Here is a 24,793-nt window from a genome sequence, read left to right as displayed (position 1 = left end):
ATTGCTAATTGATCAATGAGTGCTTTGGAAGAAGTCAGCGGCTAACTGCAAGCATTGGATAGCAATCACTTGCCTGCTATTCAGTGGAGTGGGTGTGTGGTCCCAAGTCTGTGTTTAAGGGTCTCTTTTCCAAGCTTAAACGTATAAACATTCAACATTGGCCATGGTTTCAATTCAGCATGACTTCTGCCGCACTCAAAACAACTGGAAACTCAGAACTGGGAAATCTGATTTTAGTGATTTCACAAGCTCCAACTGGGAAAATAGGTTTTGAACGGTCATCCAACTCAGAATTGCAAGTCGGGAACTCGGGCCTCTTTCTAGAGCTCTGACATGAAGATCACTGACGACCTTGTTTTTCTCAGAGTTCTCAGTTATTTTGAAAGCACTATACATCTAGAGAATGCCAGACTTTGATAACAAAGTTTTCTGAAAAAATTGCCCACAAAGGACTGCCGCACCAGCTTCAAGTGAGCACAGCACAACAAGGTGAGTCCAAAAATGTATTGATTGCCGCTGCATAAATTGTCTGCCTATATGCCCCCTTTATTTATCCTATGGTTCTGACTTGAAGTACAGGGAGAATACTGTAAGAACAGCCGATGTTCTGAATTATGTTGCTGTACATTTCAAAAGAGCTGATGAAATAGTTATATTGACTACCCCGTCCTAGCTCGCTCATTAATGTCTTAAACGAAATTAAAGATTGTCTATTATCTGCTCATCGTCCCCTTATGTCATAGTTTGTACATCTCAATTATCAGTAGGAACCACATTTGTTTAAGCAAGTCAGCCATATCAGCTATGTTTTTTTAAAGGCAGTAAATTAGGCTGAATTAACAGGTATAGCAGTGGTAAGGTGTTGGGACTGTGTGGGCACCGTTTGTCACCGTTATAGTGCAATTAATGTATTGTTTAGTGTTGTGCAGTGGGTTTGCTGGCATGCATCTAAAAATTTATTTTTTAGTTTGCCCCACTAAGATTTACATGCGAAAATCGCCACTGCCTATATGACACGTGCATGCACGCGTTCCAACACACCAGCCTGGTCTCATATACTAGATGTAACATAGTAAACGTAAATCCTTGAGCCATAAACATTAGTATGGAGCGTCCCTGATTTACTGTACAGAATACTACAAAATACTCTGAGACCAGGTTGCACAGCCAGCCGCCATACACAGCGCTGCAGGCTGGGTCTATCTCCTTAAGTCACCGCCCATTTCAACAGAGGAGGCACGGCTTACGCATCAGGTATATTATGAATAATTCCATAATGACCCCTGTCAGACAAACGACTTATAGGCTAACTGCAATAATTAGGTAGGCTACATTTGCCATCTTACTCTGTAGGTTCGGCTTCAAACCTGTGTTGCTTACAGATAGGGCGTTCGGATTTGAGCATTTGCTGGCAGGGAAGATGATTCGGACAGTATGGCTGAGTGTGTGGAATACGCATTGCGATGCAAAACCATAGAAGGCTATACATTGAAAAGGCGACAGAACGAACGTTGTGGTCGTAATAATAAGAGGAAATTGTGTTTCTAGCGCGCACCTTTAGACACTGACAGCCTGCTACAAGAAGGCCGTCCAGCCTCCGCAGCCTGAAAATTTCACGCCAACATTACTGCCAACCGGAGGAGAGATACTGACGCTATACATGACTCACACCCAGGCTGCCTCTACATATTTGGCCTGGACTTGGGTCCCCTAAAGTGGTATCCCGCCTGTCCATAAATCTGAGACTGCACAGAGAGGTAACAAAACCATCGTGATATCCACACCATAACTGTGGATAAAGGCTGTGCTCGCGTTTAATTTGTGTGCGTGTGTTTTATCGCACATCTGCGCAAAAGGTAAGCAATGGGTACGCTACCCATGGATACACCCGTGGTCAATATTTCATGTGGCATTTTATTATCGTTTAGGATGGTGACCGAAGGAATTTAAATCTGTTAGTACAGCCAAACCGTTACATGTGAATACAGTGTCATGTTGTGCATGTCATCACTTTCAATTAAGTGAAATTGTTTGATTTATAGCATGCGTCTTGTCAAGGAGATTTGCATTAAGAATTGACGTAGGGAATTCCCAGAGTAGCCTAACCCAATAGCGAGCAATGATCGCATACTGTTCAGTGTGGTCCCTATTCAGTAATGTGCGCAAAGCAATGCGCCTGTGGCCTCGACAGCACGAGAGAAGCGTAGCGTGTTGACATGCTAATTAATTGATGTAGGCTAGCTTGCCTTGTCGACTACAGTAGGTAATATAGTAAGATGTGTTCAATTCACCTGCCAATATTGAGAGTAGGCTATAAAACATGATACTTCTCTGTAGGTGGTATAGGCTACCCATTGTAGCATCACTTTGTGTCTGCGTAATGCACTGGGGAGTACAGCATAATGCTCACTCCATGCGCTATGCAGCTGAGCATTGACATCATACCATTATTTCAGATGTTATGAGTGAGTTTATGTTATGCCTACAGCCAGTGTCACAGCTCCAGTCTTCAAGGGCCAAAGTGTCTGCTGGTTCATGTTCTATCCTGTTCACCTGACACTGATTTAAGACCTGGGAAGAGGAAACTATTACCCTTTCACAATATCATGCAGACTCAAACCATACTGTGCTGGCTCAGAACATCACAGCAACTATGGTGGATGTGTAACCAGGCGTGCTCAGTACAACATGATTTTGTCATGACTCTGCTCAATGTCAAAACCAAAATCCTTCATGTGTGTGCATTCGTTGGGAAATCAGTGCATTTAATTGATAAATTCAGTGCCAGTACAGGGAGAGATGAAAAGAAGCAGGACTGCAGCCACTGAGGACAAGAACTGTGCCCCCCTGGCCTTTGCATACAGTATATTCACCTCAAATTAAGTGATCAAAGTGAAAAACCCAGGATGTGTCAAAGCTTGGCTTAGCGGAGTTGCCAATAACCAGATGCATCCAGTTTTCAGGGATATAGCTAATTCAACCTAGCTTCTTTTTTCGCAGAAAACCAGATGTGGGAACTCCACTCATGCGTCTTTTACGGCTGCTACGTTAGTTTATATCAAAGCAAACAGTAGCATCTTATATTGAATTTCAAATTGTCCTGCCAATCTTCACTTGGATGGATGCAGTCACAGACGGGGGTTGAGATCATTTCCATTTGAACTCAGTTCTTGAAATGAATCAAACTCAACATGAAATGGTTAAAAACAAGTGTAGCTAAGGTGAGGATTCAGATAAGATGAGCTGATCCTAGGTCTGTGCCAATGGGCAACTTTGACCCAGAATGGTACATTTACCATCGTGTTGTCTCAGGCTGTCTTTGTCGCCATCTGTTTTGTGGGGTCATGCAGTGCAGGTGTAGTTGGACAAAGTGATGTACAGTAGGGAGAATGAGGACAGGTTAAATGGATGTGTCTGGTTTGGCTGTACAGTTTATATGCGTGTTTCCTATGTTTTTTCTTGACCCTGCGTGTCTTTCTGTCTGTTTGTATTGTGTGTGTATGCACATCATAAGTGTAAAACTAGGGTGCAGATTAATGTGCATATGTTAGTATCCTTCTTCCATTGTGTTTATAAAAATATCAGAGTTCTAAAGTGGTACTGCATGAAAACAACAGGAAGTGAGCGTGAATGGAACCACTTCCGTGGCGCTCACTCGCATTGCAGGTCATTGTGGGATACCTCTCAGCGTGTGACTCATTCCAGGCATGTATTCCCATGGGGAAGCAGCCAGCGAAGTAGCCGTGACGAACCCTGGCACAGTATACAGTTACTGCTCTCATAGTGAGTCAGAACTGCATTCATTATTATGAGGCCTCAGTGCATCGATAAAGCTTACACGTTCATATGAACTGCATTACCCATAGTGAACAGGTCCATGAATGATTAGCCTATATCCACAGTAACATTAGCGTGCTTCATTTACAGCATATCATATTATAGCTGTGTGGACTGTGAGTGCATTCTGGATGTGTTTTTATTTGTGGCTCAGAGTACTGTACGTGTCATAGATACACTGCCTGGGTGTTCTCAAAATGCGGACTACCGTACGGGAGGGTCTGAGTATGAGTCCAAATCAAAGTGTGCGAAACGGAGCACGTAAGGCACTTCTCAAATGCATATTCCATTAGTACGTATTTTGAAGCATGCATCGACGCAAGCTTCAACGGAAATATGCAAAGAAATATGACGCAGCCACATTATTATTTGAGCTGAAGCGAGAGAAAATACAGTCCAACTTCGGAATGAAATGCTGCCTATCCACATCTTATGTTGCCTGACAACAATATTTAATTTTCATACATTACTAATGACATGCTGTTTCGGGCATGTTTACATGCCTACACACCGTAGATCGCAAGTCAGTAGGGCTAACTGGCTAGGTACTACTGTTAGCTAGCCAGATAGCCACAAAGAATTGTTAGCTAGCTACCCATGAAGAATTGACATCTACCTTGCATAACATTAGTTTTAGGACATTTTTGGCTGTTAAACTATCTGGTTAGCTACATTATCACATATCTAGCTAATAATTCTGAAGTAAAACGTTTGCTTCTTGTTTCGTCTCTGTTGCCATTGTCCTGACTGGAAGAAGGTTCAGTGAATGGGGAGATGCAGTGTGAGGCAATACAGTAGGGGGAGTGCAGTGCTTCTCAAATGTAATGTTTTATGCGTTCTCCACACTTTCATCCTCACAAGAACGCACTCAAGAGAATGTTCTCGGAGAATACACTCAGAGCAAGGTGAATACACTCAGAGCAAGTGTGGAGCAAGGTGTAGCCATGTTGTAAAACACTGTGTGTAGAAGTATAGTGTGTGCTAGCTGTTTAAATTACAGTATTTGATAACCAATACAAGTCTGTGCCGTCAGCTCAAAAATCAAAACAATACTGAGCACACACTTGCTAACATGCTACTGTCTGCATGTACACCCCTCCCCCCCCCCCCCGCGCGCCTGATATAAGGGGAGTCAATGTTTGTGTGTGAGCTGCAAAGGAGTGCTTTAAACAGTGCCTTGCATTGTGAAGATTCAGCACTTCTGCTTGGTAAGATGTGTTTTAGGCATGGAAGTGTGTGCACTGTTCCCTACTGTCATCTATCCTCCCTGAGTTTTTTGGCCTTTGAGAGGCCGAATCTCCTCTGGACAGAATATTGACAGGAAGTCTGGAAGACGGACATGTGTCAATCAATATTCACAAGGCCACCCACCCTCTAGCAGGGACACAGAGGTGTAAGGAGAGCGAAAGGGACACCTTTCCCACTGTCTAGGTGTGCAGTGGTGTTGGTAGAATGTGGGTCAATTGCCAAGAACAACAATATTCTTATTCCATCCATCCTTTTTTTTTTCACCAACTTCCCATTTGAATGAATACTGTAGTTGTGAACTTCCACAAGGTTTATTGCTAGCTGTTTTGCGATCAGGGAATCCAGGTAGCAATCCCATTCGGGGAGGTAATCAGCCCTATTGTTTGCTACATTGGTGTCAAAATGGGATGGCACACTGTGGCCATTGAAGTGGGTCCCAGATCTGAGGCGCGTCTCACTTTTAATGGTGAAGCGCTGGGATGTTACAAACTCCCTAAGGGAGATAACTTGACTCACTCCTGCCATTCACTATAATACTTAACAATTACAGTCTTCTTTCCTTATTTCCTTTTAAATAATTATTGATTTAACATGACTGGACAGGAGAAAGCAAGGGCCCCACAACATATCTTTCACCGATCTAGTCATATCAGATCAGTGACTTTCCTTCAAAGAAGGGCTGTAGGAAGATAATTTAACCTTTTGCTTATCCAACTGGGCACAGACATCAGTTCAACATCTAGTTTTGAACTTCAACAAAACATTTTACCATGTCATTGGATTTAGGTAAAATGTTGAGTAAAAAAAGAAATACCTGAATTCCTTTTTCCACGCTGATTCACCTCTATCAGAAGCAAAGATAAATAAATGTGTGTGTGTATATAACACCATGTAAAGTGTTGGTTTCATTAACTGAAAAGCTTATTTCTCTAAAATGTTGTGCATAAATTTGTTTACATCCCTGTTTAGTGAGAATTTGTCATTTGCCAAGATAATCCATCCTCCTGCAGTTTTGTCACAGAACACAATGCCTCAGATGTTTTGAGGGAGCGTGCAATTGGCATGCTGACTGCAGGAATGTCCACCAGAGCTGTTGCCAGAGAATGTAATGTTTATTTCTCTAACATAAGCCACCTCCAATGTTGTTTTAGAGAATTTGGCAGTCCGTCCAACCGACCTCCCAACCGCAGACCACGTGTAACCACGTAAACCCAGGACCTCCACATCCAGATTCTTCACCTGTGGGATCGTCTGAGACTAGCCACACGGACAGCTGATGAAACTGAGAATTATTTCTGTCTGTAATAAAGCCCTTTGTTGGGGAAAAACGTAATCTGATTGTCTGGGCTTGGCTTCCCAGTGGGTGGGCCTGGGTCCCACCCATGGCTGCGCCCCTGCCCAGTCATGTGAAATCCATAGATTAGGGCCTAATTCTTTTTTTTCAATTGACTGATTTCCTTTATATGAACTGTAACTCAGTAAAATCGTTAATTGTTGCATTTTTTAAATTTTAATGACGTGGAAGCAACGTTTATTCAACCAGTATTTGTGCCCAACAGAATGGCTCTCTGGTATTCTTGCCCAACAATAGGATTCCATGGCTTTACCATAAACCTGGTGCCCAACACGTTCAAAATGGAACTGATTATTTATTTATTGGCCTAATAATACTCTTTCACAAAGTTATAACCAGAATCTCAAAGCACCAGATGGATTCTGTAGGTCCCAATACAGAAGAGCATTGTTTATTACATATATATATATATATATATATATATTTTTTTTTTTTTTAACCAACCTTTTGGAATCTGCAATTTTTTGTCCTAAACATAAATGGTTACCATGGCCTTGTTTTGCGTCTTTAAAATGAATACTTGCTTCCTTCTTTCCTTCCTAGACGCTAATCAATCACAGATCTCACATGACATGATGGATTAAAGCGGTGTAGCAGAAGCCTAGCGTTCAGCTGAACGCTAGGCTTCTGCTACACCGCTTTAATCCATCATGTCATGTGAGATCTGTGATTGATTTGCGTTATTGCCATTATTTTTTTCAAGGAAAGGAAGGTTGCATTTTCAGGTCAAGGCCCCTGTACTGTGTATAGAGGCAGTGAACAGGCTCCTTATCCCTTTGGCTCAGTGAGACAGACATTACCCAGACCTCTCCCACTCAAATTAGAGAAAACAATGGCATACAGACATGGAAGGAATTTGAGGACTGACCTCAAGAACAGTTGCATAACTACCATTCAAGTGTACAGACCTTTCTCTCTCTCGACTGTATAATTACTCAAAATGCTCCTTCTCCCACAAGTGTATGTGTGTGTGTGTGTGTGTGTGTGTGTGCGTGCGCGCACATGTAGCTGTGTACATATCTATTTGTGCCTGCATGCATGTGTGTTCCCCAGTTGTATAGTCTTGTTGACTCAGGGACTTCCATGCAAGCATTCCTTTCTCCAGTACCAGTCCGGACGCACAGGCAATCATCTCACACATGCATGACCTCTCTTCTCATGTACTGTCGCACTGAGCAACATAGATCGTTATAAATCACTATTAAACTGAGATTCCGTGATATGATGTTGCCTCTGGCAGCAGGATGAACTGATGATATTGCAGATGTGCACAATGTAAGACATTGCACTTCTGTTACAGGAGTTTCCAGATTGACTTCACTGCTCTCCTTTTTGTTAAACCAATTCAGTATATTACAAGTTGAAGCAGGGAGACACCACCCAGCACAGAAGCAGAGGAAAAGTCTAGGTGGCATTCTCTGAACTGGCCCTTAGAACTGTTTCCTTGTAGGAAACCAAAATAAGGTAGTGACCTTTGTCTCCTGCAGCAGAGTTATCAATCAATCAAATGTATTTATAAAGCCCTTTTTACATCAGCCGATGTCAGAAAACAGAAACCCAGCCTAAAACCCCAAACCGCAAGCAATGCAGATGTAGAAGCACGGTGGCTAGGAAAAACTCCCTAGAAAGGCCAGAACCTAGGAAGAAACCTAGAGCGGAACCAGGCTCTGAGGGGTGGCCAGTCCTTTTCTGGCTGTGCCGGGTGGAGATTATAACAGAACATGGCCAAGTTGTTCAAACGTTCATAGATGACCAGCAGGGTCAGATATTATTAATAATAATAATAATCACAGTGGTTGTAGAGGGGGCAACAGGTCAGCACCTCGGGAGTAAATCAGTTGGCTTTTCATTGCGATCATTCAGAGTTAGAGACAGCAGGCGTGGTAGAGAGAGGGAGTCCAAAACAGCAGGTCCGGGACAAGGTAGCACGTCCAGTGAACAGGTCAGGGTTCCATAGCCGCAGGCAGAACAGTTGAAACTGGAGCAACAGCATGACCAGGTGGACTGGGGACAGCAAGGAGTCATCAGGCCAGGGAGTCCTGAGGCATGGTCCTAGGGCTCAGGTCCTGAGAAAGAGCGAGAATTAGAGGGAGCATACTTAAATTCACACAGGACACCGGACAAGACATGAGAAATACTCCAGATAACAGACTAACCCTAGCCCCCCAACACAAACTATTGCAGCATAAATACTGGAGGCTGAGACAGGAGGGGTCAGGAGAGACACTGTGGCCCTGTCTGACGTTACCCCCAGACAGGGCCAAACAGGCAGGATATAACCCCACCCACTTTGCCAAGGCACAGCCCCCACACCACAAGGAGGGATATCTTCAACCATCAACCTACTACCCTGAGACAAGGACAAGTATGAAGTCATAAAGTAATCAGATCATCAAACGGTGTCCACAGACTGTCATCAATACAATACAACAGAAAATAATCAGTGTCCACAGTCCTTGTACTTGGACCTTAGTAACTTGATCTGGTGTCAATCTCCTATTAACAGATATGAGAGCAATGCATAATATTCAGCATAAAGCCTAGTGACCATTAACTCGCATCACAACATAGCTACGGGACAAGAACAGAAGAAAAGTTAAACCTTGTGCTTCAAGCTCTTAGTTGTTGTGGACCATGGCCTGACACTGCTGTTTACTTCGTACATCGCTGAGTCTACCTTTTTTTAATATAGAAGCACTTATCAGGCTGTAGACCTGGCTCCTAACAGTACTTGTTTTCTTTCAGATAGTTTAGGTGCTTGATTAAGCTCGCACCCCTTAAGTATCTCCAGTCAGTTCATACATATAAAACCAGAGTCAAACCATCTGCAACAGTGCACTATATATACAAAAGTATGTGGACAGCCCTTCAATTTACTGGATTCGGCTATTTCAGCCACACCCGTTGTTGACGGTGTATAAAATTTAGCACACATCCATGTTATCTCCATAGACAAACTGGCAGCAGAATGGCCTTACTGAAGAGCTCAGTGACTTTCAACGTGGCACCGTCATAGTTCGTGAAATTCACGTGGTAGGCCACACAAGCTCACAGAACAGGGCCACCGAGTGCTGAAGCGTGTTGCACGTAAAAATCGTCTGTCCTTGGTTGCAACACTCCAAACTGCCTCTGGAAGCAACGTCAGCACAAAAACTGTTCATCGGGAGCTTCATGAAATTGGTTTCCATGGCCAAGCAGCCGCACACAAGCCTAAGATCACCATGCGCAATGCCAAGTATCGGCTGAAGTGGTGTAAAGGTCGCCGCCATTGGAATCTGGAGCAGTGGAAACGCGTTCTCTAGAGGGTGAGTCACGTTTCACCATCTGGCAGTTCGACGGACGAACATGGGTTTGGCGGATGCCAGGAAAATGCTACCTGCGCTATTTCATAGTGTCAAATGTAAACTTTGGTGGAGGAGGACTACTGGTCTGTGGCTGTTTTTCATTGTTCGGGCTAGGCCCGTTAGTTCCAGTGAAGGGAAATCTTAACGCTACAGCATACAATGACATTCTAGACGATTCTGTGCTTCCAACTTTGTGGCAACAGTTTGGGGAAGGCCCTTTCATGTTTCAGCAGGACAATGCCCCCGGTGCACAGTGTACAACCTCACTAAGGCTCCTGTGGCTGAATGGAAGCAAGTCCCCGCAGCAGTGCTTCAACATCTAGTGGAAAGCCTTCCCAGAAGAGTGAAGGCTGTTATAGCAGCAAAGGGGGGACCAACTCCATGTCAATGCCCATGATTTTGGAATGAGATGTTCTACAAGCATGTGTCCACATACTTTTGGTCATGTATTGTAAATTGGTTCAACAGAGATTATCACTTCAATTTACCAAGGAGCTACAGTACTGTGTAATGGTCTGCACCCACAACAGCTTAGTTGGTTATAAAAGTGCTGAACAGACAATGAGATGAGCCCAGCATAGATCAGCCCAAGTCCAAAATTACTGGTGCTAGCATTAGCTCAAATTATAGCTCAGCACATCTAAAATAAGCTCCTATTGAATCATAAAGTCACGTCTCCCTTTTCATACTAAACAGTTGTGGTTCAGAATCGGACAGCCAATCACAGTCGTCCCCCTAATATCCCCCAAGACACCTTTGCTGATTTAAGATCTTCCAGGGAGGCAGTTACAGCTCCCTTTCTCTGCTGGATCTCCACTTCCTTTTTCTGGGGCAGTCAATCTGACAGACTCCACAAAGCACGGAGGGAAAGAGTCCTAGTAAGAGAGAGAGGGGGACTTTCAGTCCTCAAAACGGTACATTGGGACGTTGTTATTGTTATGGAAACGTGTCTCTAATACAATAAATCCTGTTTTAGATTTTTTTTGTTCCATTTGCATGCATTTAATCGAGAAGGAGAGATGAATCAATCAGCAGTTTCGCTTTAACCCAGCTTTCCTGATGTAATTTCGCCATCAATTTGTAATGTTGATTAGGAAAGAGAGAATCACTTGGTGTGTAAATTAGAATGGCTAGGCCTAGGCGGCCAATCCATAAATGCATTGGTGACTGGTTCTGTGACACCACATCGCAGTCTGGTGACATGCTTGTTCAGGGATCTCGGGATTGCATTTCACTGAGAGTTGTCCAGTGTTCACTGTTTTTGCTGTGCATGCAGTGCATCGGTTAAGAATACTGACGTTTTGTTCTTTGTTTCACTTCGTCTATCTGCCCCTGTCCCTTATTTTCCTCTCCATTTTTGTCTTCTCTTTCCTAGTCTTGAGCTCTGTCTCGATCGTTGCTTGTTGGACAGCGTAAAGTAGCAGAGTGGACAACGCTGGCTGTCTTCCACCTGTCTTTGCTACTGGATTGTTCACTGCACTCCAGGAATAATATTTTTTTACATTGGCCAGAGAGAGCTTGGTCAGAACTTTAGGTACAACACACCGCAGAGCTTTTATGGAAGGATAACTTCTGCAGCCTCCACATGAAACATTTTTGACACCACCATCTGAAAGCTAAAGCTGTAGCAATCTACCATAGTTAAGTGTCCGAGGTAGACCGCATCTTTGAAGCGTAACCCAACCACTGAGACCAAGGGTTTCCGGTTATCTAACCCCCACCAACCTGTTGCCAGCTCCCGTAACTACACCTCCAAACTTCCTGCTTTGGCCTTTCCCCCGCTCCCACCATGCGTCCCTCACTTGCCACAGCGGTCCTTCCAAGGACCCGTAACCATCCCCACACGGCCCACCCCCACAATGCACACGGATTGTCCGGACACTTGGGACGGGAGCACCTGTCAGCGCCTCGGAGGCGCAGCCCGCACCTGCGACACACACTCAGCCCGGAGAACCTTCGGAGCCTGGCAGAGCGTGGTGGCGCCGCAGGGGACATGGCTTCCGTGGTGACTAGCCCCATGGGCCTCCCGAGGGCCAACAGTGACACGGACCTGGTGACATCGCAGAGCCGCTCGTCGCTGACAGCGTCCACACTGGAGTTCACGCTGGGGAGGGGCGAGAACCTGGTCATCTCCTGGGACATCAAGGAGGAGGTGGATGCCACCGACTGGATTGGCCTCTACCACATCGGTGAGACACTCAGCATGCTCGTTTCACAATAGTAGTTAGTAACTAGGAACGTTTAAAGTAGAACACATGTACTGGTTGCCCCCAGGGATACATAGTTATGTTGTAGTCTAGTACAACATAACCTTATTCAACTAATGATATAGCCCTTGATTAAATGAATCAGGAGTGTTAGTACAGGTGTAAACAAAAATGGTCAACCCCAGGGGTACCCCGCCAGAATAAGGTAAACACTAGTTTACCTTACCCAGCTACTGGTGGAGCATTGAATCAAAGGTTGAAGTAAATGCTCACATTTTTTATTGTAATAATGTTTCTTTGATTTGGACTGACAAGGCAAACTTTTTAACTAATACTACTGATCTGACTGAACTGATCCAAGCTGCTGTGTAGGACTTGCTGATTGTAGCTAGTTATGTAGAGTTGAGAAAATGCAAGTCTCTGGTGCAGGAGACTACAGAGTAAATAATGAAACTGGAGCTGTTGAAGTTCCACGGAAGGGAAGCCTGACACACATACTTCTGACTTGAACCATCACATATCATATACACCTAGACTATCCTGGGTGGTCTCAATACAGTGCATTCGGAAAGTTTTCAGACTTTACTTTTTCCACATTTTGTTACGTTACAGCCTTGGTATAAAATTGATTAAATTGTTTTTTTCTGCCTCATCAATCTACACACAATACCCCATAATGACAAAGTAAAAACAGGTTTTTAGACATTTTTACAAATGTATCAAACAAAATATCACATTTACATAAGTATTGAGACCCGACGTCAAAATACCGCCCCCTATCCCAAAGAAGTTAATAGCCCTGCTTAGAGTCAGGATTTTGATTGTAAACTACACCCGACAAAAATATAAACGCAACATGTAAAGTGTTGGTCCCATGTTTCATGAGCTGAAAATGAAGGTCCCAGAAATGTTCCATATGCACTAAAAGCATATTTAGCTCAAATTTTGTTGACAAATTTGTTAACATCCCTGTTAGTGAGCCTTTCTCCTTTGCCAATATAATCCATCCAGCTGACAGGTGTGGCATATCAATAAGCTGATTAAACAGCATGATCGTTACACAGGTGCACCTTATGCTGGGGACAATTAAAGGCCACTCTAAAATGTGCAGTTTTATCACAAAACACAATGCCACAGATATCTCAAGTTTTGAGGGAGCTTGCAATTGGCATACTGATTGCAGGAATGTCCACCAGAGCTCTTGCCAGAGTGTGGAATGTTAATTTCTCTATCATAAGCCTCCTCCATTTTATTAGAGAATTTGGCAGTACGTCCAACCGGCCTCACAACCGCAGATCAATTGTATGGCGTCGTGTGGGCAAGCGGTTTGCTGATGTCAACGTTTGTGAACATGAGTGCCTCGTGGTGGGGTTATGGTATGGGCAGGCATAAGCTACAGGCAACTAACACAGTTGCAGTTTGAATGCACAGAAATACCTTGAAAAGATCCTGAGGCCCATTGTGAGGATGCATATCTGTATTCCCAATCATGTGAAATCCATAGATTAGGGCTTAATGAATTCATTTAATTTGACTGATGTCCTCATATGAACTGTAACTCAGTAAGATCTTTGAAGTTGTTGCGTTAATATTTTTGTTCATTATATATTACGCGGCACACTGTATGAGGCTACTTGTTAAATATTGCAGTGAAAAAACAACTTCTAACTTTTTCATATTTATTCATATAATGAACCACATATTGTTTTGAACCTACAGTATAACCGACTCGGTTCTATGCGTGCATACCATACCCACTAAATACTTTCAAGCAACAAACTAAATAGTATTTATCTAACACAAACTATAAGCAACTGCATTAGGCTTGTCGAAGACTCCTCTCTAATACTAATTTACCAGTTTACCAATATAATAATTGGCTATGGGACGAGTCAGTCAACCTCCAGAAGCTTCTGAATCCTCTATCCACCTGCCCCTTGACCTGTTTGGATTTCCTCCTTTTAAGGAAGAGGGATCCCAATCATCCCTGTCAGGTGAAAATATGAGAGGGAGGGAGAAAGCAGAGAAGGCAATCCATGCAGGATCCCTCTAGCTATCGATTACGAAGTCATCATGCACTTCATTACTAGCGTCAGGGTATTAATCCCCCCCAGGGTGCTGCGTGCTTTCCCACTTTCCACAACTAAGCAGACATTCAATGATATCACCCCCCCTCCTCTCTCTCCTCCATATCTTTTCCCCCACATCATGCTGCTTCGTGCTTGTTCAGTTCAGCCTGACGTGGTTGTTCATTATAAGGGGGTGAAAGTGCTACATACAGCGGAATTCCCTCGGTTTTAACACTGTGGGAGGTTGCAATTTCTTGTCCTTTGTGTTAGAGGTGTAGAGAATGTATTTTAGGCACTACATTTACGAATTAAAGGATAATTGTCTGAAGTTTGACGTATCTAAGGTTATGGTATAGAGCAAAACAGACATAAACTCAGGAAAAAGAAGAAACGTCCCTTTTTCAGGACCCTGTCAAAGATAAATTGTAAAAATCCAAATATCTTAATTGTAAAGGATTTAAACGCTTGTTCAATAAACAATTAATGAACATGCACCTGTGGAACGGCCGTTAAGACACTAACAGCTTACAGACGGTAGGCAATTAAGGTCAGTTATGAAACCTTAGGACACTAAAGAGGCCTTTCTACTGACTCTGAAAACACCAAAAGAAAGATGCCCAGGGTCCCAGCTCATCTGCGTGACCATGCCTTAGGCATGTTGCAAAAGGACTGCAGATGTGGCCAGGGCAATACATTGCAATGTCCGTACTGTGAGACATCTAAGACAGCGCTACAGGGAGACAGGACGGACAGCTGATTATCCTCGCAGCGGCAGACCACGTGTAACAACACCTGCACAGGATCGGTACATTCGAAAATCACACCTGCGGGTCAGGTACAATATGGCAAGAACTGCCCGAGTTACACCAGGAACGCACAATCCCTCCATGCACAATACCGCCACGCTGGACTGAGGGCTTGTAGGTCTGTTGTAAGGCAGGTCCTCACCAGACATCACCGGCAACAACGTTGTCTATGGGCACAAACCCACCGTCGCTGGACCAGACAGGACTGGCAAAAAGTGCTGTTTGACGAATCGCGGTTTTGTCTCACCAGGGGTGATGGTCGGATTCGCATTTATTGAAGGAATGAGCGTTACTCCAAGGCCTGTACTCTGGAGTGGGATCGATTTTGGAGGTGGAGGGTCCGTCATGGTCTGGGGCGGTGTGTCACAAGCAATTTCAACGCTGTGCGTTACAGGGAAGACATCCTCCTCCCTCATGTGATACCCTTCCTGCAGGCTCATCCTGACATGACCCTCCAGCATGAACATGCCACCAGCCATACTGCTCGTTTGTCTGTTGAAACTTATGTTCATACAAATATTTAAGTTGCTGTTAAGTTTGCTGAAAATAAACGCGGTTGACAGTAAGAGGACACTTCAGTTTACATGTGAGAAGGCTGCAATGTGGAGTGTAGATATGTGCTGTTAAATAAATATCTGACCGTAACATTATAGTGTTTATTGGGGTCCACCATTTTGAGTTTTTCAATAATCAAACATTTTGTCTGTCACTGTCACGTCTTTATAGACCACAAAACACGCATGCGCATACTCATTTAGAACCAAACACACAAACTGAGTGGTCTGACAAAGCTTTTTTGTTCCCACAAACTAATTTGTTCCCTCAGATGAGACCAGCCCGTCTAATGTGTGGGACTGTAAGAATCGCGGGGTGAATGGGACACAGAGGGGCCAGATTGTCTGGAGACTGGAGCCTGGTCCTTACTTCATGGACGGTGAGTGGGAGGAGAGAAGACGAGAGGGAGTGAAGGAAAGAAAGAAAGCTTCAATATGATCAAGTATGATGTGGAATTGAAGTTTCAAAGCGTCTTTGAGCAAAAAGTGCGGTCCAATGGGATGAGATTAACAAAGGGGAGAGGCAACGCTTAATTAACAGGTTTTTGTTTGAAATAGCACCCTATTCCCCATGTAGTGCACTACTTTTGAGCAAGGCCCATAGGGCCATTATTTCATGGTTAACTACTGGGAAGGTAATTACACTGCAATTACATAGTACACTACTTTTAATTGAATTGTTAGTTCTGTAATAATGTGAATGCAAGATGTTTGCATTACTCTGTACATACTACCCTCTTAACAAGCAAGATTAGAAGTCATGTCTCACAATTGCGATTCAGCCAGCAAAAGAGTTGGTGAGGAGAGGAAAAGAGAAGTTGTGTTAATATCATGAATCTTTCTATTTCCCTCTAGCTGAGACCAAGATTTGCTTCAAGTACTACCACGGTGTCAGTGGAGCCCTCAGAGCAACCACCCCCTGCATCACTGTGAAGAACCCTGGAGTCCTGGTGTGTGTGTGTGTGTGTGTGTGTGTGTGTGTGTGTGTGTGTTTTTTATTTTTTATGACTTATCATGTTTATACAACTTCTCTGTGTCTCTCAGGGAGAAGGTCAAAGTGGGGGGCAGTCATCCACAGATCATCCTCGCAAACTAATCAGCTTTACTTTAACAGGTGAGATGTGGTTTGGCTAAAACCAAGTAAATGTCCTCATTGACTCTGTCTTAGAAAAGGTGCACACTCTATAGTTCCAATTCAAATTATTTAGTAGAAGATTGTCAACGTTTTGCCAGCAAATTGCTTTCATCAGGGTTTCACTTATTGATAAATCTTATCAATAAGATTAATAATATTAATCTACCACATTATTTGACCTTTTATTCCTCCTCACATGTGTTATTCCCACTTGAAAATAAGAGGTTCTAACTTTGCATATATGTATATCATCCTTCCATTGCAATAAACCTCAGAATTTTTGTGAAAACACAGAAGGTTCTGTTCATGCTCCAATTGCAATACAAGTTCATATAGTAAGGTGCTCTTTGGTTTCCCTGGCTTGTGACATTGACAAGAAATTGGACTTGGCTGAACGTGTATGATATAGTTGCAGATAAAAGCCGTTATTGAAACGGCTTGGCATCTTCATTTTGGAAAGTAAAAAAAAAAAAAAAAGAAAAGGTAAACAATGTCTACTGCCAATGTGTTGCGGTTTCACATAACCTTCATCACTGCATTTGCAGAGAGGATATGTTTGGTGGAGATATTAGAAGATGGGCTCATTGTAATGGCTGGAATGGAATAAACGGAAAGGCATCGAAGCCCGTCCTCTTATATCTCCACCCACTAGCCCCCTCTGGTTGGCAGTTTAGCTTCCAATTTTGTTTTGTCAAAGCCTCAGACAATGCTCAGTGAAGGACCTGGGGCCGTACTGTATGTATTAGAGTCTCAGAAGGAGTTTGGATCTATGATCAGGTCCCCCTGTCCATGTAGTCTTATTTATTGTGCTCTAAAAGGCTAAACCAATCCTGATTCAGCACTCCTACTCTGATACTGTTGATGCATACATCCCCTGATGTGATGATAATCTTCCTCTGTGTAGATATGCTTGCGGTGGGGCTGAAGAAGGGAATGTTCTTCAACCCGGATCCCTACCTGAAGATGTCCATCCACCCTGGGAAGAGGAGCGGCTTCCCCACCTTCAGCCACCATGGACAGGAGAGACGCTCCGCCATCATCGCCAACACCACCAACCCTAAGTGGCACGGAGAGGTGACCTATATGCATGCATGTGTGCACACACGTACACACACTTGCACATATATGCACACTCTCACTCCACTCTTAGATCACTCGGTCACTCACTCACTATAGATGAAGTTTCATAGAATCACTTGAGTATTAAGTGTATTTCAATTATACACAAATGTATTCCTTATTATTTACAAAATTGTAAAGGTTAGACATTTGAAATCAATATGGCTAAAGAGACTAGGTCAGGGATTGGTAACTTTGATAGGGGTGGGGGACACAAAAAATCTGAACTCCTCATGAGGGGCCGCTGTGGCTTGCGGGTCTGCGTGTCCACATCCATACCCACACATGCATCCCCTAGCCTTTTGGGGTTGCCCATCCCTGGTCTTCCAAATAAAGAGTTAATGGGGAGCCGAGCAAGGCTTTCCCTTTAGGTGTCTCGCTTGGCATCTCAGATGGTCGCTGTCCACTGTCATGCTGATCTTCAGAATTCTGATTAAGTTGCTGTCCACTTAAATTGGCCCTGAACCTCTGATTGTCGCAATTCACTTGTTGTTTACCATCTAACATTTTTTATTTTGTGAAAAAGCCAGCTCATAGAAACATGTTCTAACAGTCTGTGTCTCCCTCCATCTGTAGAAATACACTTTCGTAGCACTGATGACAGACATTCTGAACATTGAGGTGAAAGACAAGTTTGCCAAAAGTCGGCCAATCATCAAGCGCTTCCTTGGTCAGCTGACCATTCCTGTCCAGAGGCTGATTGAGAAGATACCTGGGTAGGTAACATGGCAAATGGACGCACCCATGCACGAAGACACACTACCGATCAAAGTTTTAGAGCACCTCCTAATTCAAAGGTTTTTCTTTATTTTTACTGTTTTCTACATTGTAGAATAATAGTGAAGACATCAAGACTATGAAATAACACATATGGAATCATGTAATAACCAAAAGAGTGTTAAACAAATCAAAATATATTTGAGATTCTTCAAATGGCCATTCTTTGCCTTGATGACAGCTTTGCACACTCTTGGCATTCTCTCAACCTGGAATGTTTTTCCAACAGTCTTGAAGGAGCTCCCACATATGCTGAGCACGTGTTGGCTGCTTTTCCTTCACTCTATTTGAAGAATCTCAAATATAAAATATATTTTGAATTTCTTTAACACTTTTTTGATTACTACATTATTCCATATGTGTTATATCATAGTTTTGATGTATTCACTATTATTCTACAATGTAGAAAAGAGTAAAAAATAAAGAAAAACCCTTGAATGAGTAGGTGTTCTAAAACGTTTGACTGGTAGTGTATGTGTTCTTACTGACACTCAAGTATACCCATGCTCATAATTGTTTGTTCACTGCACTTTATCATTGCGTGTACACAACAGTTGAGTGATTGCATTTGGTTGTTTTGTATGTCCGTCCATCTGTCTGTTTTCAGTGTCCAGCCTCTGAGCTTCTCTCTGTGTCGACGGTTGCCCACTGAGCATGTGAGTGGCCAGATGCAGTTCAAAGTGGAGCTGACATCCACTGGACCTGACGGTGAGGACCATTTACCTTTTCATTTATTGTGTTTGTTAACAACAATATTTAAAGTACAGTCATTGCCAAAAGTTGAGAATGACACAAATATTCATTTCCACAAAGTTTGCTGCTTCAGTGTCTTTAGATAATTTTGTCAGATGTTACTATGGAGTACTGAAGTATAATTACAAGCATTTCATAAGTGTCAGGATTTTATTGATAATTACATGAAGTTGATGCAAAGAGTCAATATTTGCAGTGTTGACCCTTCTTTTTCAAGACCTCTGCAATCCACCCTGGCATGCTGTCAATTAACTTCTGGGCCACATCCTGACTGATGGCAGCCCATTCCTGCATAATCAATGCTTGGAGTTTGTCAGAATTTGTGGGTTTTTGTTTGTCCACCTGCCTCTTGAGGATTGACCACAAGTTCTCAATGGGATTAAGGTCTGGGGAGTTTCCTGGCCATGGACCGAAAATATCGATGTTTTGTTCCCCGAGCCACTTAGTTATCACTTTTGCCTTATGGCATGGTGCTCCATCATGCTGGAAAAGGCATTGTTCATCACCAAACTGTTCCTCGATGGTTGGGAGAAGTTATTCTCGGAGGATGTGTTGGTACCATTCTTTATTCATGGCTGTGTTCTTAGGCAAAATTGTGAGTGAGCCCGCTCCCCTCACTGTGTGTGCAGATGCACTCACACCTGCCTGCTGCCATTCCTGAGCAAGCTCTGTAGTGGTGGTGCCCCGATCCCGCAGCTGAATCAACTTTAGGAGACGGTCCTGGTGCTTGCTGGACTTTCTTGGATGCCCTGAAGCCTTCTTCACAACAATTGAACTGCTCTCCTTGACTTTCTTGATGATCCGATAAATGGTTGATTTAGGTGCAATCTTACTGTCAGCAATATCCTTGCCTGTGAAGCGCTTTTTGTGCAAAGCAAGGATGACGGCACGTGTTCCCTTGCAGGTAACCATGATTGACAGAGGAAGAACAATGACTCCAAGTACCACACTCCTTTTGAAGCTTCCAGTCTGTTATTCAAACTCAATCAGCATGACAGAGTGATCTCCAGCCCTGTCCTCGTCAACACTCACACCTGTGTTAACGAGAGAATCACTGACATGATGTCAGCTGGTCCTTTTGTGGCAGGGCTGAAATGCAGTGGACATGTTTTTTGGGGATTCAGTTCATTTGCATGGCAAAGAGGGACTTTGCCATTAATTGAAATTCATCTGATCACTCTTCATAACATTCTGGAGTATATGCAAATTGCCATCATACAAACTGAGGCATCAGACTTTGTGAAAATTAATGTCATTCTCAAAACTTTTGGCCACGACTGTACACACTGATGAATTGTAATGTAATAGAAATCAAAGTATTACAAAATTATACATTTTTCTCTCTTTCATGCTCAGGGGCCTCACTAGACTTTATCAGTGTGCCCAATAACGGGGCCCCGGGGACTCCGTCAGATGACGAGGATCTGCCCCACCCACTCCCGGGGGTGGTCACTGGAGGCCCCTCCCCTACTGGCTCTCTGGGCTCACAGAGGTCCTGGGAAGGCGGGGCCACAGCTTATCCAGTCCCAGACTACAGAGACTTCAGCGGTACAGAGGGCGGAACCACAGAGGGCGAATCCTACTCTGGCCCTCAACGGCTGCAGAGGTCCCTAAGTGAAGGCCTGGATGCCATCGAGGCCCCCAAGGGTCCTGGAGAGAGGCCCCTAGGCGCTGCCTCCCCGAAGCTGCGGTCTAGCTTTCCCACTCACACACGTCTCAGCGCCATGCTGCACATTGACTCGGACGAAGAAGAGGAGCGCTCGGGGTCCACCGACATTTACCCGGTGCCCGGGTCCCCCCTGCTGCTCAACGGGGGCCATGAAGAAGATCTCTTCCCAGAGCTACAACAGGACTCTGACACTGAGCATCTGCAGCCGCAGCCCAGGGTGGAGGGTGATGAACAGGAGGGGGTAAAGGGGGAAGAATGTGCCACTGGTGGTGAATCTTATGTTACCCCTGAGTTAGACCTGGCCCTCGACTTGGAAGACGCCTCAGAGCCTGATGTTTTCTCAGAGGTGGAGGAAGTTCCTTTCTTCTCAGAGGTGCTGTCCCAGAGTCTTTTGGTTGAGGTCCTGGAGGGGCCAGAGGAGGGCCAGGGGCCCGCTGACGACCCCTCGTCGGAGATTGACACATGCTCCATGGCAACAGCCCCACAGACAGTCTTCTCTTGCTCAGAGAGTTGCCCAATCACGATGTCCACAGCTCAGGTGAGTGTGACTGGTGGTGCAGTAAGTAGATCTTAAAGGCCCAATGCAGTCGTTTTTCTATAAATCTCAAATAATTTCTGAATAATATTTAAATACCTTAATGTAATAGTATTCTGTTAAAATGGGCCCCAAAAAATTTGGGGCAGAAAACTATTTCTCAAGCAAGATTTTTGATAGGACTGTCTGGGAGTGGTCTGAATGGGGAACGGAAAACGGATAACTAGCTGTTATTGGCAGAGAGGTTTGGAGCTCTTTGTTATTGGTCTGTTAACCAATTGACCATATAGGGATGTCACCATGGAAAGCCAGAACTCCCGCTCATTTAAACCTGCTGATTAGAAGGTCCTGTGTAGATTGTATTTTCAAGAAGCAACTATGAGAAAATAACACTGATCCAATGTTTTCACACTTTTACAGTGTTAGTTTCATCAGCTGTTGTACAATATGTGTAACATATACGCTGGGAGTCAGGAAACAGGTGCAGAAGGTGAGTTTAATGATAAGAATAAGGCAGAAAACAGAAGCGTACTGAACGTGGCCAAAACCAATACTGCCTGATGACTGAGGCTACTGAAGGCTAAATAAAGGGAGCTTAATCAAGGTGATGAGATCCAGGTGTGCGTAGCAAGGGGGAGCAGGTGTGCATAAGGATGGTTGCCAGGACCGGTGGTTAGTAGACCGGCAACGTCGAGCGGGAGTAGGCGTGACAATATGATACAAAACACAAGAAAAACTGAATGTTGACTGCACTGAGCTTTTAACCTGCGGTTAAAAATTCTCTATGCAATAATTCCACCTGAAATCGCCTATAGTATCTCTAGTAGTAAGTAAAATAATAATCTTGGAAATCCAGAACTAAAGTCTTGCGTAATTGCGTCAGATTCTCAATTAATATACTACAACAAGGAGTGAAAGCAGGGCGGTAGCTCCACCCCCCTCTCTTTACAGGCAAGTCTATGAGAATGTCCATGAATGTGGATGCTTTTCTTACTTACAATAAAAGTGACTCCAAAATGACACATTAACCATTCAGTTCCTATTGGGCACAACATAATCTGAAGAAAACAACAAAAATAAACTGCAAATGGATCCAACAAGTTTGTAGAGTCACAAGCATGATGTAGTCATTGTGTGCAAGGAATATGGGACCAAATACTAAACTTTTGACTACTTTTTAAAACGCTAAGTGAATATTTCAAAATACTTATGACTTTTCAAATAGGGGACTAGACACATAAAGTGCTTTCATTTCTAAACGGTAAGATAAACCGAAAATATATCTCAAATCCAAAATTGCTTCACTGTCCAAATACAGTGCCTTCAGAAAATATTCACACCCCTTGACTTTTTCCACATTTTGTTGATTTATAGCCTGAATTTAATTTTGTGTCACTGGAATACACACAGTATCCCATAATGTCAAAGTGGAATTATGTTTTTAGTTTTTTTTGGGGGGGGGGGGGGGGTAAGAAGTAACGGCTTTGAGCTAAGCACAGGCAAAATCCTAGAGGGAAAGCAGACTGAGACAGGTTTCCAACAGACACTGAGAGACAAATTTGCCTTTCAGCAGGACAATAACCTAAAACACATGGCCAAATATACAATGTAGTTGCTTACCAAGATGACGTTGAATGTTCCTGAGTGTCCTAGTTGCAGTTTTGACTTAAATCAGCTTGAAAATCTATGGCAGGATTTCAATGGATGTTTAGCAATGATCAACAACCAACTTGACAGAGATTAAAGAATTTTTAAAAGAATAAAGTGCAAATATTGTACAATCCAGTTGTGCAAAGCTCTTATATACATACCCAGAAAGACTCACAGCTGTGATCACTGCCAAAGGTGTTTCTAACATGTATTGACTCACGGTCATGAATAGTTATGTAAAATAGTTATTTTTGTATTTCTAAAAACCTGTTTTCACTTTGTCATTATGGGATATTGTGTGTAGATGTGTGAGGAAAAACACAATGTAATCCATCTTGTATTCAGACTTTAACATAACAAAATGTGGAATAAGTCAAGAAATATTAATTCTTTCTGAAGGTACTGTACATCTGGTGTGGACTGTAGTATTGGTAAAAAAAAAGTTGGGTAAACACAGAACGCCTTTTGAGACAATGCTGATGGGTTACACAAATGCTAACAATGTCAGTTTAGTGTTGTAGCTGTGCAAATATTAATCACCAAAACGAATAAGGTGCATTAACAGCATTTATTAATGCTCAACTACATCCCTGGTCCTAACCCACCATTTGGGAAAGCACGCTCTGACGTCATTGGCCTTCATGCTGTTGGATGTCTGGGCTTTGTAGGAGACTGATGCAGGGACAGAAGCTGCCATTGACCCAGGAGGAGATACCATCACCGACAACCCACCCACCAGTCAGCATGTAGACGATGAGGGAGACGGGCAGACGCCAGCCAATGAGGTTGAAGGAGATGCTCCGTCAGCCAATGAGCTTGAGCCAGGAGAAGAGATAAGTGAGCTTAGGCGGAGCTTGCAGGCATCTGGGGGAGTGTCCCAGGATGAGGTGGTGGAGGAGCCAAGGCCAGCGGGGGATGCAGGATCTGTGGATTCAGATGCAGTTGCCACGGAGACGGATGGAGAGGAAAGTATGTAACTACCCCCTTTTTTAAAATATTTTTTTGTTACGCATTATTTTACAGTCTGATGTTTACCTGGTATTTACTTTAAAATGACATTCTGAAATGATAATCTATTTTGCTTCCTTGGTATTCATTAAAACATCCACATACTCCCTACCTGGAACAATCATTAAATATTATTCCCTCATTCATCCAGTAGAAACGAATAGTGAATTACTGTAAACGGCTAATGTGTTCTCCCTTTCCTGAATGTTGCGTATGCTCAGGTGCTCAAGTGAACGGTCACCCCGTGCACTCGCTCCCCACAGTGCGCCATGACATCCACCGATACCAACGTGTGGACGAACCCTTACCTCCTAGTAAGTGTCTCTGTACATACTACCTCTGTAGGTATTTGAGGTGAAGGAAGATGACAAAAGAGAAAGAAAGCTGCTTGATATAGTATGTGTATTTGTCTCAATAGAGAGGGTTTATTTGTACCTGTGCCATACTGGCTTCTGTGACAACATGCGCAATTACTGTTAAAAGTTAAAGTTGTTAATTTCTTCTACTACTTCTATGATTCGGTAAACTGAAAGGGTGCATACTTCCACCTAAAGTGTGTTGTTTGAACTGGTATAAAGCCAAGGTTTGTGATTTACTGCCACCTACAGTTATAAAATGTTTGCTCAGGAGTATAGTTAATTGGCTGATCTCTCCTTATGACCTGGATGGAATTATGTGATCTTTCCTTAACCCATACAGTAGGAACTCCCACCAAGTTCACTACTTCA

The 24,793-nt window shown here is 43.4% G+C and overlaps 1 protein-coding gene across 5 annotated transcripts in view; it reads left to right on the top strand.

Moving 5' to 3' along the window:
* Positions 1–1,166: 1,166 nt before the first annotated feature.
* hecw2a (HECT, C2 and WW domain containing E3 ubiquitin protein ligase 2a) overlaps positions 1,167–24,793 on the top strand; it is a 47,307-nt gene continuing 23,680 nt past the window's right edge. For 2 of the 5 annotated variants that reach the window (XM_029703555.1, XM_029703550.1), the window contains exons 1-11: positions 1,290–1,856; positions 11,159–11,972; positions 15,692–15,799; positions 16,275–16,369; positions 16,464–16,533; positions 17,459–17,628; positions 18,250–18,389; positions 19,058–19,158; positions 20,560–21,410; positions 23,726–24,026; positions 24,287–24,379. In XM_029703555.1, coding sequence (XP_029559415.1) covers positions 11,573–11,972; positions 15,692–15,799; positions 16,275–16,369; positions 16,464–16,533; positions 17,459–17,628; positions 18,250–18,389; positions 19,058–19,158; positions 20,560–21,410; positions 23,726–24,026; positions 24,287–24,379 — 2,329 coding nt within the window. In that variant the 5' untranslated portion in view covers positions 1,290–1,856; positions 11,159–11,572. Of the gene's footprint in view, positions 1,255–1,289; positions 1,857–11,158; positions 11,973–15,691; positions 15,800–16,274; positions 16,370–16,463; positions 16,534–17,458; positions 17,629–18,249; positions 18,390–19,057; positions 19,159–20,559; positions 21,411–23,725; positions 24,027–24,286; positions 24,380–24,793 lie in introns of those variants that run through there. The other 3 variants (XM_029703552.1, XM_029703551.1, XM_029703554.1) reach the window with 3 other exon arrangements.

This window comes from Salmo trutta, chromosome 20, assembly GCF_901001165.1.
Source record: "Salmo trutta chromosome 20, fSalTru1.1, whole genome shotgun sequence".
Taxonomy (NCBI): Eukaryota; Metazoa; Chordata; class Actinopteri; order Salmoniformes; family Salmonidae; genus Salmo; species Salmo trutta.
Note: the sequence above shows the minus strand (reverse complement) of the source record. Positions and strands in the feature narration are given on the sequence as shown.